We start from the raw sequence: 14,600 nt of genomic DNA on the forward strand, positions 1-14,600 counted from the left end.
CGCGATCCTTGAAGACCAGAATAGAGACACCTTCTCGAACATGATCTAATGTCTACAGAAAAGGTCAGGGAGTTAAGTCTCTTTACAAAAGCAGCTTGTGACCCTTAGCTTCGACCGCCCTGCCATCTCCCCTCTCCTCATTTCAAGGTCCCTGCATGCGGGCTCAGGTAATGAGAGGAGAGGAAGTGGAGAAGCTTGTTAAGGACACGCGTGGAGGTTCAGCCGAGCAGAGGCAGGTCCACAGCACTGACCATGATATCGAGGGATCAACCCAGGTCACGAGCACTCTAATGAGGGACGCTGGAAGAAATGTGCATGAGGAGAAGGTTGTTTTAGAGTGTGTGTCACGTGTGTGTGTGTGTATGTTCTAAGGATTCTGGTCTGAGCTGAGCCATAATGAGCTAGATGTGTGTGTGTGTAACTGTGTGTGTGAGAGAGGAGCAGTGTATGTGCGTGTGTGTGAGAGAGAGAGAGAGAGAGAGAGAGAGAGAGAGAGAGGAGTGGGGTGTGTGTGGTCAGATCTGTGGAGTCTCATTACTGGGTGGGTGGTGTGTGTGCCAGGCTGGCAGTGCAGTATAATTGAGTGTGTAGACACAGCGGGCCCGCCCTGTGAAAGGTCGTTATCTAACAGTGCGGGACACATGACATTAGAGACCATTACTCTCATTATCCAGGGAGGAACTTTCACTGGACAATTACAGCCCATTTCCCAGCCTGCACTTCTGTAAAAGTGCCTAGAGTACACTCTACAGCACAGCCTTACTGATAATACAAGAACATTGATAATGTTCAATATGGCTTGTCAAATACTACAGTGGTTGGGCCTGACTGAGGCCCCACCTAGAACATGCACCAAGGGAGCTTTGAGCGGTGGCTACCTGCAGTGGACCAGCATGGGCCCCATGTCGGGGGTCTGGGCGGCGGACGACCTGCGCACGAAGGTGAGGACGGGCAGGGTGTACTCTGGGACCCCCATGTCAGGCCACTGGGTGTAGTGGTACTGGACCACGGTGCGCTCACTCTGACGGCCCTTAGGGTGCCCCTTCTGCCCCTGCAGGAGGGGGGGGGGGGGGGGAGAAGAGGGAGAAGGGGGAGGTGTTTACAGGTAGTTGAGAAGTGGGTTGAAGGAGGAGGTGACATTTGTGGGAGAAAACTAGGTGAGAACGAGCAAATATGTGATTATAGGTTACAGGTTATATTATAACGTGCACCGACACTTACAGACTACATCACTTCTGGAATAAAAACCTCACCTTTTTTACTTTTGTGTTGCGCACGGTGAATCGTCGTTGCGTGTAGCAGGCATGCACTTTGGTGGTCTTGAGCGTCACCACAATGTTTCCATACTCCTCGCTGTTTTCTGTGGGCCAGTACTGGTCACATTTCCTCTGCGGGGGCACAAACACACAAGCACACACACGCTCAGCACCTGAGGAGCCCAGGAGAACCAGATCTGCCGGGTCTCTATCTGTTTCAATCTATCTGCAAGTGTGAGAGGGGGGGTGTGAGAGATTGTGTGTGTGTAGTGGGGAGGAGGGACCCACCCTGCCTTTCTCCACCAGGTTGGTGATCATGACGATGACGCCAGAGTTCTGCTCCCACACCATCCTCCAGAAGTCCTCAAACGTGGACTTGAGTGGTCCCTGGGCCGCGATGTAGGCCTTGGGCTTGTTGTAGCCCTGGTGAGCACAGAGACGTGAGCACAGATCAAACCACTTCCTCTCCATACGGCCACACCAAAACACACACACTCAAACACTGACACACATACACCCATGTAAACACACACACTCAAACACTGACACACATACACCCATGTAAACACACACACGTAAACACTGACAGATGGCCTGAAGTCGTTTGCCACCCTTCAAACTCACATCCACGTAATTGGCGTTGATGTAGTCACTGTGCTTGGAGTCCTTCCCAGCGAGAGGCCGCAGCTTAACACGACTGTGGTCATCTGGGAAACAAGCAGGGAGACTCTCAGGGTGTGTGTGTGTGCGCACCTGTGCAGGTGTCGGAGCACGCGTTTGTCAGCGAGTGTGTGCGCGTATGAGTGAGTGTGTGTGTGTGTCACATCAGAAGACAGCGATCAGTGTGCGGTGACAGCAGAGCCGTGTCAGGCAGGACCCGTGTGACATAAGACGCCAGCTCCGCACAATGACAGCCTGTCAGCGCTGCGCGCGCGTGGTGCCGCCGCACACAAGCACTCACAGGCCATGATGTTGATGTATCTGTTCTTGTGCTTGTTGTCGGGGTGATTGGAATGCTCCGACGTGATCTTCATGTCCGCCGTGCATCGCTGCACTTCCTGTTGAGGAGACACACAGCCGGGGAAGAACACGTAAGGAAATGTCACTCGTGACTGCATTCAGGAAATACACAAGCGTGTTTGTCAAGTTTCGGAATGCCCGGTGCGTGTGAGAGTGGGTGGGTGTGCGCGAGAGAGCAAGCGCGCTGGTGTGTGTGTAAGCGAGTGCGTGCCAGCGTGTATGTGTGTGAGAGAGCGGTTATGTCTGTGTGTGTGTGTGTGTGTGTGTGTGAAAGACCAAGTGCGTGCATAGTGTGTGTGTGTGTGTACGGTCTCATGCCAGAGGGTCTCCTGGCCCAGAGGGCAGGATGAAGAGAGGACATCCCTCCACTGCCAGCTGCTTGAGGTACATCCTGTCTGCATCCTTCTGCCCACAGGACAGCTGTGCTGCCCCTCTCCCTCTGTCTCTCTCTCTCCTTCTCCCTCTCTGTCCAGCCCTCTCCTTTCAAGTGGGTATGTCACGCTGTCGTCCGTGAGCTCTCCACTGTCACATCCCCAATCACGCTAGTCTCCCTGAGCTCAGCGTCACTCATTTAACTCTTATTAGTCACACCAACTCTCTGAAGCTTCATCGACTCTGAAAGCAAACACAGCAGAACACTGTCCATACTCTTGAGTACAACAGTATTTTGTGCAAATAGATCAGTGTGTACTGAACGTACATCAGTGTATAGATTATTATAAAGCGTCTTCACATAAATAATGTAATAACAAGCTTGCTGCTTTTGCACGCTGCTACAACCGGAGCATATGTTGCCAGCATCTCATTATGACAAACCACAGCAACTGTTGGTTTATATAGCAGCATGAGAGGGAAGTGATCCAGCTCTCAATTTGGCATTAACCCCCCAGTCATTTCCTATAAAGATTTACAGGTTGACAGGCTCATGAGACCAACTGGTATACTGACTTATTCTGGGCACACTAGGGCCGCTGAGGGCCCCCTGCGGGTGGATATTGGCAGGTTGTGTGTGGAGGTTGGGAGGGTGTGTGGAGGTTGGGAGGGTGTGTGTGGAGGTTGGGAGGGTGTGTGGAGGTTGGGAGGGTGTGTGTGGAGGTTGGGAGGGTGTGTGTGGAGGTTGGGAGGGTGTGTGGAGGTTGGGAGGGTGTGTGTGGAGGTTGGGAGGGTGTGTGTGGAGGTTGGGAGGGTGTGTGTGGAGGTTGGGAGGGTGTGTGTGGAGGTTGGGAGGGTGTGTGTGGAGGTTGGGAGGGTGTGTGTGGAGGTTGGGAGGGTGTGTGTGGAGGTTGGGAGGGTGTGTGTGGAGGTTGGGAGTGTGAGGAGAGGGCCTGGGAGGTGCTGTTGTTGCCAGAGGGGTATTATGACCAGCATTATGTCTCAGGGACCCCTATCTGACACCCCGGGTGAATGGGCTGTGGTGGACAGAACAGGTGTGCTGGTTGAAAAGCCTCCATAATCCCGTTACCCTGGCTAACCTGCCAGACCAGTCTGAGTGAGGCTCACTGAATGCGTTCCCTGCCTACTCCTTTACAGCAGTTTTCATATAACATAACCGAGAACAATGTTTTATTTACTGTGCTCTGAATGAGTGCACATTGCCCTCCATAGTGTGCCAGGTTCTATCAATCATTACCTACAAAAAATAGACAGAACTTGAGAATTTCTCTCAATCTCTCCATCTGTATGCGCTGGCTGTTCTTAGCCGTCTTAGCCCTTCACATACCCTGGCTGTTCTTAGCCGTCTTAGCCCTTCACATACCCTGGCTGTTCACAACACCAAGCAACCGTCCCAGCCAAACCCATCACCCAGCCTCCCTCTCTCTCCTCCGCTCTCTTTATGCACCCTACCCACGTTTGTGTGGGGCCATGCTGGACAAAGCCATAGTGGAGGCTCCAGGGGATCTCCAGCCAAAAGGGACTGCGCCCCACTGCCTTCCCCCACCCTGCTGTCCCCATTCTGGGCAGGCATAAAGAGCAGGGGTGGGGGCATGCAAGGCCTTTCCATGGGGAGAGGAGAGGGGCCCCCTAAAACCACTTCCCAATGTCCATCAAGCTGCCCTTTGAACAATAAAGCGGGGTTAGGGTGTGTGTGTGTATGTGTTCTGCTCCATCTTTATGAGGGAACTCATTAATAGGACACAGCAGATAACAGTACCCCCAGTAGCTGCCACCCACACACACACACACACACACACACACACCCACACCTCTTTCAGTGGGGCAAGGGTTACTAGGCAATTCGGAGACGTTTTCCAAGGGAAGGATCAATTGTTGTGACAGGATCTGGTGCAGGAGAGAGGCAGGCAGCTCCAGAGTGACAGCAGCACATTCTACACGGTGGGTCTGTACCTTACAGACCCAATTCCTCCCGTAAACTCGCTCATTAGGGTTCTCCCCTAGACCTGTCCCTCTGAGGACCCTGGCTCAGTTGAAACGATGAAACATCAAACCCAGTGCTCCGCCTCAGGGCTTTCAGTCAGACTCACAGAGATATCTTGTGATCAATAGCAACGCCTCCAGCTGCTTGTTTTACATATCCACAGGTACTGAGCTATGGGCAGGTTTGGCTAATATTTATAAATATTAAACAGAATGTGAGGGCGCGGCGTGTGTGTGGGTAAGTGTGTGCGTGGGTGGAAATGTTTGAGAAATGTGTGTCTGTGTGAGTGAGAGACAGAGATATGTTCTCTCCTGTCTACTCTGTTTCCAGGAGCAGTCTAAACTAGTCTAAATCAGCAAAAAGGCCTCTCCCACAACATCTGCTCTAGGCCATTAGCTGAACTATAGAAACCCTAAATGGACCACATGTCTTTATGGGACATGCAAACACACACACACACACACTCTCACACCCATCATCCATCACAGCTTTCACTCTAATCCACAGTTGCCCCGTTATTAGCACTTGGGTGGTGCAACATCATAGAGCAGAGTGATGAGTCAGAACATTCTCTTACCTCAAAGTCCTCAGAGAAGCCGTGTTGGTTGTTAGAATACAGTTCTGAGATGTGCTTGATGAACTGTTTGACTGGGATGGCGTCCATGTCATCTGTTAAGGAAAGCACAGAAACCACAGACAGACAGTCAGACACATTCTGGAAGAGTACAAGGGAACTGTTAAATGAACACTTCTTTCATCTTTTTTTAATTCAATCAAACACTCTTCAAAGAACACTAGGTAGAGATTAACACAACACAGACAGAGAGAATAGGGAGATTTGTATTCAAATCAAAAAGGCTTAGGGATCTGAACTGTCTGGCCCTCCAGACTCTTACAATCTTTAATATTTCTCCCAGACAAAGATAGGTCTTATTCATGTGCTTCCGCTGATGTTCCCTATATTACAGGTGGTCTGGGTCCACAGCTTACATAGCTACCACAGGCTGTGAACGATTCAAACTCAATCTGCTCATGCTCATCCATTTTCTCACCAAAAAAAGAGGGAAAAATAGCAGGGGAGATTTTATTATCAGCTTTCTCAGGATAATGGTGTCTGTGGTAATGGAGAAATATGAATCCGGTCTTTGTGAATGTTCTGTCCTAACAGTGCCTGTGGGACTCCTGCTAAACGCTCACTTAGTGAGAGGGTTTCAAAAAAGAAAAATTACACACGCACACACAATGCACATGTGCAGGCCCCACAAATACACACTCAAGTCCATCTGCAGCCAACGAAAGAGACCTGGAAACAACAAAAACCTCTTGTCTCGGATACTGTACTTGTGACACTTGATATGAAATGTTAACTTAATCTTAGACTAAAAAATGGCCAAACAACTTTACCTCCCTCAGTGCTTTCCCCATAAAAAAATGTACACTCACACATACTGAGATATGCATATTTATGCAAATACCACAAATCCTCTCCTTAACTGTAAACACCGTTTACAGAGGATAACAAGAAGGTTACAGATATCAAAAGCAGTCTCATGTAAAATGGATCAGGGCTAAATGAGAAAAAAAAACGCAGTCTCGAGACAAGATAATAGGACATTCCAGACGGCCACTGTAAGCGGTGAGTGGTGTGCTCTAATGTGTCCCCAGAGGGAGGTCTAAAAGAGGCTTAGGTTAGGGAGGTGGGGGTGTTAAGTGTGCCTGGCAGTCGAGACAGTTAGCACCGCTAACAGCAGGTCAGTCATTATGATCCTATAAGACTACAGTGGTCTTCTCGTCACGGTCCTCCTCTTCCACACTGCTCCCTGGCCACAACACGGAGTCTGCCACTCCGGCATCCCAGCCACAACTGCTATCCTGCCTCCCTCTGTCACACTGTCACGGTCTGACTACACTATCTGCAGCGACCCATACTGTCTCTTCACGGCACGACAGAAGTTTTAGTGTCAGTAAACACTAACACACTTCCAAAGTTCATCTCAGCATTCAAGGCTGCTTTTAAACGACAAATGGAATCATTTTTTAGAGAGAATCTAACTGGGCAGCGTGTGAAGGATACTGAAGGCCGATTGCCAACCCAGTGTGAGTCAGTCCCAGTGACGGTGAGGTCTGATAGGACTGTTCTGTCGATGATGCATTTCCTGTGAATGAGTCAGACACAGACAGGCTTAACCCAGCCTAAATGGCCCTCTTTTCGTCCAGCATTTCACTGGACATAAGTATGAATCTTTACCTCACACCTTAGTGCTCGTTAACTTTCTCTATGTGTCAAAATTAAACTCCAAACTACTCTCTGGCAAAATGACTGAAAGAGCTAAACACTCATTTCTTACAAACTCTCAGATGCCATGTTTCTGCGAATTATTTTCCAAAACTTTGGAACTGGTATTCAAGCCAGCAAAAAAAAAGAAGTAAGTAAGTAAGTAAGACTTTATTTATATAGCACTTTTCATACAGGAATTGCAGCTCAAAGTGCTTTACATAAACAGTAGAAGATAAAAGAAGGCTTTCTTTTCCAGAAGGAAGAGAAACTCTTTGCCTCCTCTTTAATGGTCCCTGTGTGCCATGCTGAGCTGTGCCATGCCTGCCTGGCACCAGCTTAGAAAGGGTTAGGGGTAGGGTTTGCCAGCTTATATAGGTAGGCATATTAGTCACAGCTCGATGTGCTGTGGACATTGTCCATTGCGATAGGCAGTCCAAACTGTTTTGAAAGCTTAAGGCAGGATCTTGGAACTACAGGACTATGTTGGGAATGCCAAACGGGATCAATCTTCATGCCTCTAATGAATGTGTGTATGTGAGTGTGTATGTGAGTGTGTGTATGTGAGTGTGTGTATGTGAGTGTGTGTATGTGTGAGTGTGTATGTGTGAATGTGTGTTGTATGTCAATGCCAGGAAAAACAAAACCAGCTGAGGTCTAGCACATCTATTGGAAACACTGATTTCACACTCACCAACACACACATAAACACGCGTGCGTGTGCACGCACACTCACCACCTGCGGCTACTGGCATCCTCAACACATCAGAATAAATTCCTTCATTGCACTGTACAGTACATCTGCACAGTATTAATATCACATACCAAACACAACTTATCAAGCATCTGTTTGCTGTCAAGACCCAACACATTCCCCTTCAAATCTTCACATAAAACCTTTTGAAGTCAAATCCGAGGTATGTCTACCTCCTTCTCAGGATGTGTCTATGTACTGCAATCAAAATCTATTATCACCTTTCAATAAATCAATCCACGTGTCAGTGTAAGCTCTAAGAGTGATAATGACGATAGATGATGACAATCTCTGCTGTGTGCCATATGGGTGGTTGTACAGAGTTTCACCCTCATGTGGCATGTGTCTGCTGGCATGTGAGTGTGTGTAGGCAGTGGTGTGTGTACAGACTGTGCATTATTAATGCTAATAGGAGTCCTCTGCAACCAGAGAAGGGCAGGCCAGTGGGGCCACTCCCTCATGACCCCTGACCTCTGTGTAAGAATAACCCTGAACGGTGACCACCTACCCAGCAGAGACTGCACGCCGTTCATGAGAGCCACTGACTGGTGTCGCTTACCTGGAATAGGGATGACTGGAATGCTCTCATTCGGCACCACTCTGGGCGAATTACTGTCCTCCACGTAGAAATGAGCTGTCTGGAAACACCTCCTGAAAAGAGAGAGAGAGAGAAAGAGAGAGAGAGAGAGGAAGGGAGAGAGAGAGATGGAGAGGAAGGGAAGGGAGTGAGACAATATGCAGCCGAAACATGAGATGAGTAAATCATGTTGGTGTTTTGTGATAGCAGATGCTACAGGTGACAATCCCTGTTAAGTACACACAGATGCCAGGGGGGGCGTTACAGGGTCAAGGCGGACTTTGAACTCCTTCAGAGACGCAGGATCGGAAACGGACACACACAGACACGCAAAAAGACTCACTTACTCACTGCTCAGTCCGGGCAGACTAAAGACTTCACATAAACATGTGACACTTGGAATACTTTATTTTGAAAGATTGAGCGTTTAAAGTAGAGCATTTGTCTAATCCACAAGACTAGGCACACATATCAGTCACATCTCAAAGGACGTGTGTTTGAAAAGACCGAAACGGCTAGACTAAGCAAAAAACCTCAGGAGTTGAACACAGTCGAAGACATGCATTGCTACATGCCTGCTTGTTCAGGTTTCACTGGTCCTTGTTGTAAAGAGATCTTAGCAGCAGCAGCGCGCTGCAGCGATTAAAGTGGCAGCATGTGGCACCTTGAGCTCCTCAGAGACTCCAGACAAACACACTCAACATGGATCTCGGTCCACACGGAGAAGACCGACGCTTAGACTGGAGGGGGGGGGGGGCAGTGAAGTTAAACGAATCAATCAAAGGAGTGAACCGCCTCTCATTCACAACCAGAAGCTATGTCCGTTTGGAAAACAGAGGTGGGTTATAGTGATAGTGTATGTTTGTATGTGTATGAATGTTCCTCTTGCCTCTACGTGCTGATTATGAGCTTGTTCAATGAGTATGTGAACGTGTGAGCCAGGTAAGTAGGTAGTTACTGAACTTGTAGTTTGTTTGTGTACCTGTGTGTATGGTAGCGAACGCACATGGCTAGTGCGCGTTCTACCCCTACCTGTATTTGATGCAGAGCAGAGAGCAGATGCTGGTCATCCTAGAGAAGGGGAGAGAGGAGCGAAAGAGTAGAGAAGAGTAAGAACAGCCCTGGCCGCCAGCTTCTGCATGCTGCTACTGAACCAAACAGACCAACGAGGGGAGGAGGAGAGGAGGGGAGGGAGGAGACAGAAGATCCTGCCCTCTCTTTCCCTATAAGGTAGCTGAGGGAGGGCTTGTTGCCCTCAGAAACAGGCTTGACTGAACCGATATCTGACCATTCACAGGCCATGGGTAAGCTCAATGTCCACTTTCTGCCAATGAGCTGACAGCGGGGGAGGGGATAGAATGTTACATGGGGGCAAGCCCTGGTTTTTGCTCCACAATAGGATTAGAATTATCTAACACCGTCCCTCCCCCCTTTATAACCATAACACCTGCTACTGCCCCGAAGAACACACTACCTGTCAGACTGTATGTGTATATGGTTTGTGTGTGGGGGAAGGTGGGTGTGTGTATGTGTATGAATAAGTGCACTCATGCGTGCGTCTCAATAGATCCTCTATAGTGACAGGTTCCCTGCGGGTATGGGGCAGTGTGTTCAGGGGTTGTCACCATCTAACAACATCTCTGTCACACACACACGCACACTAACTCCAATCAGGTTATCCAGGCAGGACATGTTAAGCTAAGCCTAGGGGCTAACCGAACCCAAACAGCCAGCTTAATCTTCCTCAGCCTGCTGCTATAATCCCAGTCCCTGCTACTGTGGAGGCTGGACCCTGACTAATCAGAGTCCCTGTCAGATACGACCACTACTGTCATGACTATATTCCTCTGATGATGAAAACTCAGGCTGGTTAAACGGATCCCAGATGGAGGGAAAAGGTTTCATGTTCCATGTGCTCCTTGCAGGCCCCCTAATGGTCACATATGTTACTGCGCACTCGCTCCGCCGCAAATGGGGGGCCTCGGGTGTGGTTGTGGGTTTAGCTCTGAGGGGCAGGCTTCGTATCAGCCAGCAGCCCTGACATGCTAACACTAGCCATTAGGGCTTGATCTCTCCGCTGACCTGGGGTCAGTGTCCAGGGGCGACTCCATTCTCCTGGGTCAACGACCGACAAGGGGTTAATCACCTCTCCGTGGCGGGTTACCTTCGATGGAGCCGCAGGGGGTGGGCGTGCCGAGGGAGCAGGGAGGTTATGGCTCTCTGTGGGGGCCAGCTCTTTGAACTGAGGCTGCTGGCATTACCGTCTGTTTGATGGCTTTGGATGGGGACTGTATTCCCAGTGTTGTCATGTGAGTAATGAGGCTTGTGAGGTGGAATGTTCCATTAATTGCTCTTTGATATCGGCGAAAGGCTGTGGACGATAAATGCGGACGATAAATGCCAAGAGAAACGCATGTGTTGATATTTCAATATAGGTCATTGACGAGTATGCGCGCACGTGTGTGTGTGTGTGTGTGTGTGCGTGTGTGTGAGAGAGAAATGGAGACAGAGAGAGATAGAAAGAAAGATATAGAGGGATAGAGAGAGAGAGGCAGTATGGTGGTGTGTCTGCATGCCTTCATGTACCAGCATAGTTATTTCCTCTTCCTGGCCAGCCTCCCCCGCCCCCCCCGGCCCCCCATCCCCCCGGGCCCCCAGTCTGAAGTTGTTCTTCTCTGGTGTGGAGTCGTGAAGGGGAGCAGATGGCCCAGTGTGACCCTGGGGTGTTAGCCCACCGTGGGGCAGGGCAGAGGACGACCACAGGCCACTGGTGCTGGGGAGGGCCAACACACACACGCACACACACACACACACACACACACACACAGGGAGTCCCTACAGGGAACATCCGTGCAGGAAACCAAGGCATGCCTGAAGAGGAGTCAGGAGAAGAGCCAGCCAAGTGCAGCGGTGAGTACTAACCTCCAGTAGACCAGCACAGCCAGCAGCAGGACGAGGCAGAGCAGGGTGAGGGCAGACACCACCACTAGGGGCACGAGCCACTCCACACGGCCCATCCCAGCGGCACCCTGCCGGGTCATGTTGTACACGATGGTCCTCTCTGGAGAAACGGGCATAGACAAGGCACACAATAAGTGGCAGACACAGTGCATCCCATTTAATGAGCACCTAATTTTCACAATTAAATGTTAGTAATCACTTTTGTAATTAAATGGGTATTGAGTGGCGCTCACCACCCGAGGGAACCCTAATAGCAGTAGTCGAACAGTTCTTGCTAAATTGGTTTTCCAAAATTAGCCAGTGACCTACAGCATCACATTTATAGATTGCACAACACAGTTAAATGTTGTTCTTCTCTTAGCAAAACACATCAACCCCCAAATAACAACAACGTGTAACAGATTACCCAGGCGCTCCGAAAACACACAGCCTATCTGTCTTCCTCCCAGACACACGCACAGAAAACCCAACCTGTTCTGTAAACACAGCCCCTAGCTACCAACCACAGCCCTGCACTCTGCAGCCAACCATCTGTGTTCCAGCCTGCCTGTCTTCCAGCTCGACGCAGCTAAACAGACAGCAGCGCTCCGCGCTGTGTGAACACAGCCAGCGGCTCTGCCTACCTTGGCCTGCTAGTCCAGTGCTGTTCTGGGCCCCCATGTTTCCAGTCTGGTAGTGCGGGGCTACGGGCTAACCCTGGGATGCAGAGAGAGAGGCCTCCTGCTCTGCAGCACAGTCTGCGCTCAGCTCTACCTCGGGCTTCCTCTCCCACCATGCACACACACACACACACACACACGCAGGCACGCACACACCATGCAGGCAGGCTGGCGCGGTGCAGCTTTCCCCTGCTCTGTCCTGCTCTCTCCCGCTCTCTCCTGTCTGCCTCACGCTAACACGAGTCCCTGCAAAAACAACGGGGCCGGGAAGTCGTGTGTGTGTGTGTGCGCGTGTTGGGGGGGGGCACTCGGAGACATACACACATGCACACACCGCTGCACACAGGGTCTGCATGAGTGTAGTGGCAGGGAGCTAAAAATGGAGCAGAGGGTTTGTTCCCCTGCAGCTGTGTCTGTGCTCTGAGCTCATCTCGCTGGGTCTGAAAGTAGGACAACACTCCGCCTGGAGAACACAGAGGAGGGGGAGAAGTAAGGAGAGAGAGATGGAAGAGAAGAAGGGACAGTGAGAATGGTGGGGGAGTGTGGAAGATAAGGAGTAATGTGTGAGTTGATGTGTGTGTGTGTGTGTGTTGTTGGGGGGTAGGGTGGAGACCAACAAGCAAAAAGGAAGGAGGGAGAGAGAGAGGGTAGAAACTGTAATACAATCTAAGAGGAGAAGGATCTGTCTGACTAAACATTCTGTTCATGACCAAGCACATTTCCAAACTGCAGGAAAGGTGGCAATTAGTCTAATTAAAGGTCTCTGGAAATGTGGATTCATATAAAACTTCAAGCCATTATCAGGTCATCTTCTGCCCTCGGGTACTAAACCAAGAGGCGAAAGCAAGTGTTGGACTGCACTACTATAATCCATTCCCTGTGACAACCATTATGCTTTCTCATTACGTGTCTAATATTCCTCTTTATAAGGTTTCCCAGCTCTTCTGACTGGGCTTGTGTCCCGTAGTGCAGTGTAGTTAGCTAATGTAATGCTGTCTGAGAGGAGAGGGGTGTGGAGATGTAAAAGCAGTAAGTGTCCTTTCAGCAGTGTGTCCTCAGTATAAGACTAGCTCTCAGCATGGACACCACTCTCATGGCTAGATATTTTTATGGCTCCCTACATCAATGTCATTCTTCAGAACCGACACATCTTAATGTCTGTATGCATGTGTGTGAGAGAGTGTGTGGGAATGGATGTGTACATAGTGTGAACGTGAGTGTGTGTGTGTGTGTGTGTGCGTGTGGTTGAATGTGATCGGGTGAACAGGAATACTTGGGTGATGCATATATGATTCAACTGGGCCACGGCCAAAACCATAAGCGTATGTGTGAGGGTGTAAGCGCGTGCGTGTGTGTATAATATGTGCGTGCGTGCGTGTACAAGGCTACGCAGGCTGCCATTCTGCTTTTAACCGCCTGTCATTCCAGAGACTACAAATAGTGTTGGAGGAAGCAGCTGGACGGGTAGAGTGCATCTCTCCTAGCATCGCCCCTCCAGGCTAACATCCAGATCACATATACCTTCTTGGCTCATAGCCAACGTCGCCAAACTGGCCTTTCAAAATGGAGCGCTACTATCCAGACATACAGGATCGACACTGTTCTGCTTCCAGAGACTTTCTTCCTTCCTGAGTTCACAACAAAGTGGTTTTCACCTCACTGTCTGCATTCTGGATTGAGCGAGTTCATTAGTAATACACAGGAACCAGAAACTCTGGTTTCTGTGCCGTGAGGCTGTCATTGTTGTGGCGGTTGCTTGTGTTGCTCGGCAACTGAAGCTTATTCTGTTGAAACTGTCACAACACATTCCCAGAAACCATGTTTACATCTCTTTGCCGTGACGCTATATATACCATACAGTTCCACAGTACTTGAGAAGCAGCTTTCTACAGATCTGATCCACCTAGGCCACTGTAACAAAGTTTTGACCTCTCTACACCCACTAAGTTGTACTCATAACATGTTTCCATTACTGAACGGCTCAAAGCACAGAGGTTATTGTGTTTACAGTTTGGCCTGGCCCCTGGCCCCCTACCTGTGAGTATAGTGAATGGCCACTGACTCTTGTCTCCACTAGTTCCAGGTCGGAGGGTCGGGGAAGGGCTGTCTGGGACTGGGATCTCTGCTGTGTCGTTCCCTGGCTCTTGGGTAGGGGGGGCCACAGTGACTGTTTCCACGCTTCCCTGGTTGTGGGTGACGAGCTGGTCCTCCACAACGCTAGAGGGCGTGGTGGAGGTGCCGGGGGTCTCAGTCCGTTCTTTCACCTTGGCCGTGGAGGCCGGGGCGGACGTGGGCGGCTGCTTCACCGCCGGGCCGTCCGGCTGCTGTTCCACTTGGTCCGCCGCCGCTTTCTTCTCTTTGGCTTCTCTTTCCTCCTCCTCCTCCTCTTTCTCCTCCTCCGCTTCCTTCTCGCCCTCCTCCTCCTCGCCCTTCCCGCCCTTCTCCGCATCCTCCGCCCCCTCCGCGCCGTCTCTGGCGGGGCTGGCGTCCTTGGCTGCCTCGGTGTTCTGGGAGGCCGGGGGCTCGCTGACGGGTGCCTGGCGCGCGGGGCCCGCAGAGGGACCGGGAGAGGAGGCAGGAGCCCGCGTGGGCCACACAGAGCTGGGGAAGGAGGAGATGACCCCTCCGCTGAAGCCCAGCCCGGCCAGGAGGGTACTGGTCACCACGGACGCCACGGTCGCCTGGCTACCACTGGAAGAGGGGCCGATGCCGGTCGCCATG

The 14,600-nt window shown here is 50.6% G+C and overlaps 1 protein-coding gene across 2 annotated transcripts in view; it reads right to left on the reverse strand.

Annotated features, from left to right (window-relative positions):
* ptprga (protein tyrosine phosphatase receptor type Ga) overlaps nucleotides 1-14,600 on the reverse strand; it is a 162,900-nt gene that overhangs the window by 7,618 nt on the left and 140,682 nt on the right. Inside the window, exons 12-21 of one of the 2 annotated variants that reach the window (XM_062470049.1) lie at nucleotides 13,915-14,600; nucleotides 11,182-11,320; nucleotides 9,292-9,330; nucleotides 8,242-8,333; nucleotides 5,231-5,322; nucleotides 2,218-2,314; nucleotides 1,881-1,963; nucleotides 1,545-1,679; nucleotides 1,254-1,388; nucleotides 879-1,051 (exon numbers count right to left, since the gene is read on the reverse strand). The exon at nucleotides 13,915-14,600 is cut by the window's right edge and continues 95 nt beyond it. In XM_062470049.1, coding sequence (XP_062326033.1) covers nucleotides 879-1,051; nucleotides 1,254-1,388; nucleotides 1,545-1,679; nucleotides 1,881-1,963; nucleotides 2,218-2,314; nucleotides 5,231-5,322; nucleotides 8,242-8,333; nucleotides 9,292-9,330; nucleotides 11,182-11,320; nucleotides 13,915-14,600 — 1,671 coding nt within the window. The remainder of the gene's footprint in view (nucleotides 1-878; nucleotides 1,052-1,253; nucleotides 1,389-1,544; nucleotides 1,680-1,880; nucleotides 1,964-2,217; nucleotides 2,315-5,230; nucleotides 5,323-8,241; nucleotides 8,334-9,291; nucleotides 9,331-11,181; nucleotides 11,321-13,914) is intronic. The other variant, XM_062470058.1, reaches the window with a different exon arrangement.

The sequence above is a fragment of the Osmerus eperlanus genome, chromosome 1 (assembly GCF_963692335.1).
Source record: "Osmerus eperlanus chromosome 1, fOsmEpe2.1, whole genome shotgun sequence".
Lineage (NCBI taxonomy): Eukaryota > Metazoa > Chordata > Actinopteri > Osmeriformes > Osmeridae > Osmerus > Osmerus eperlanus.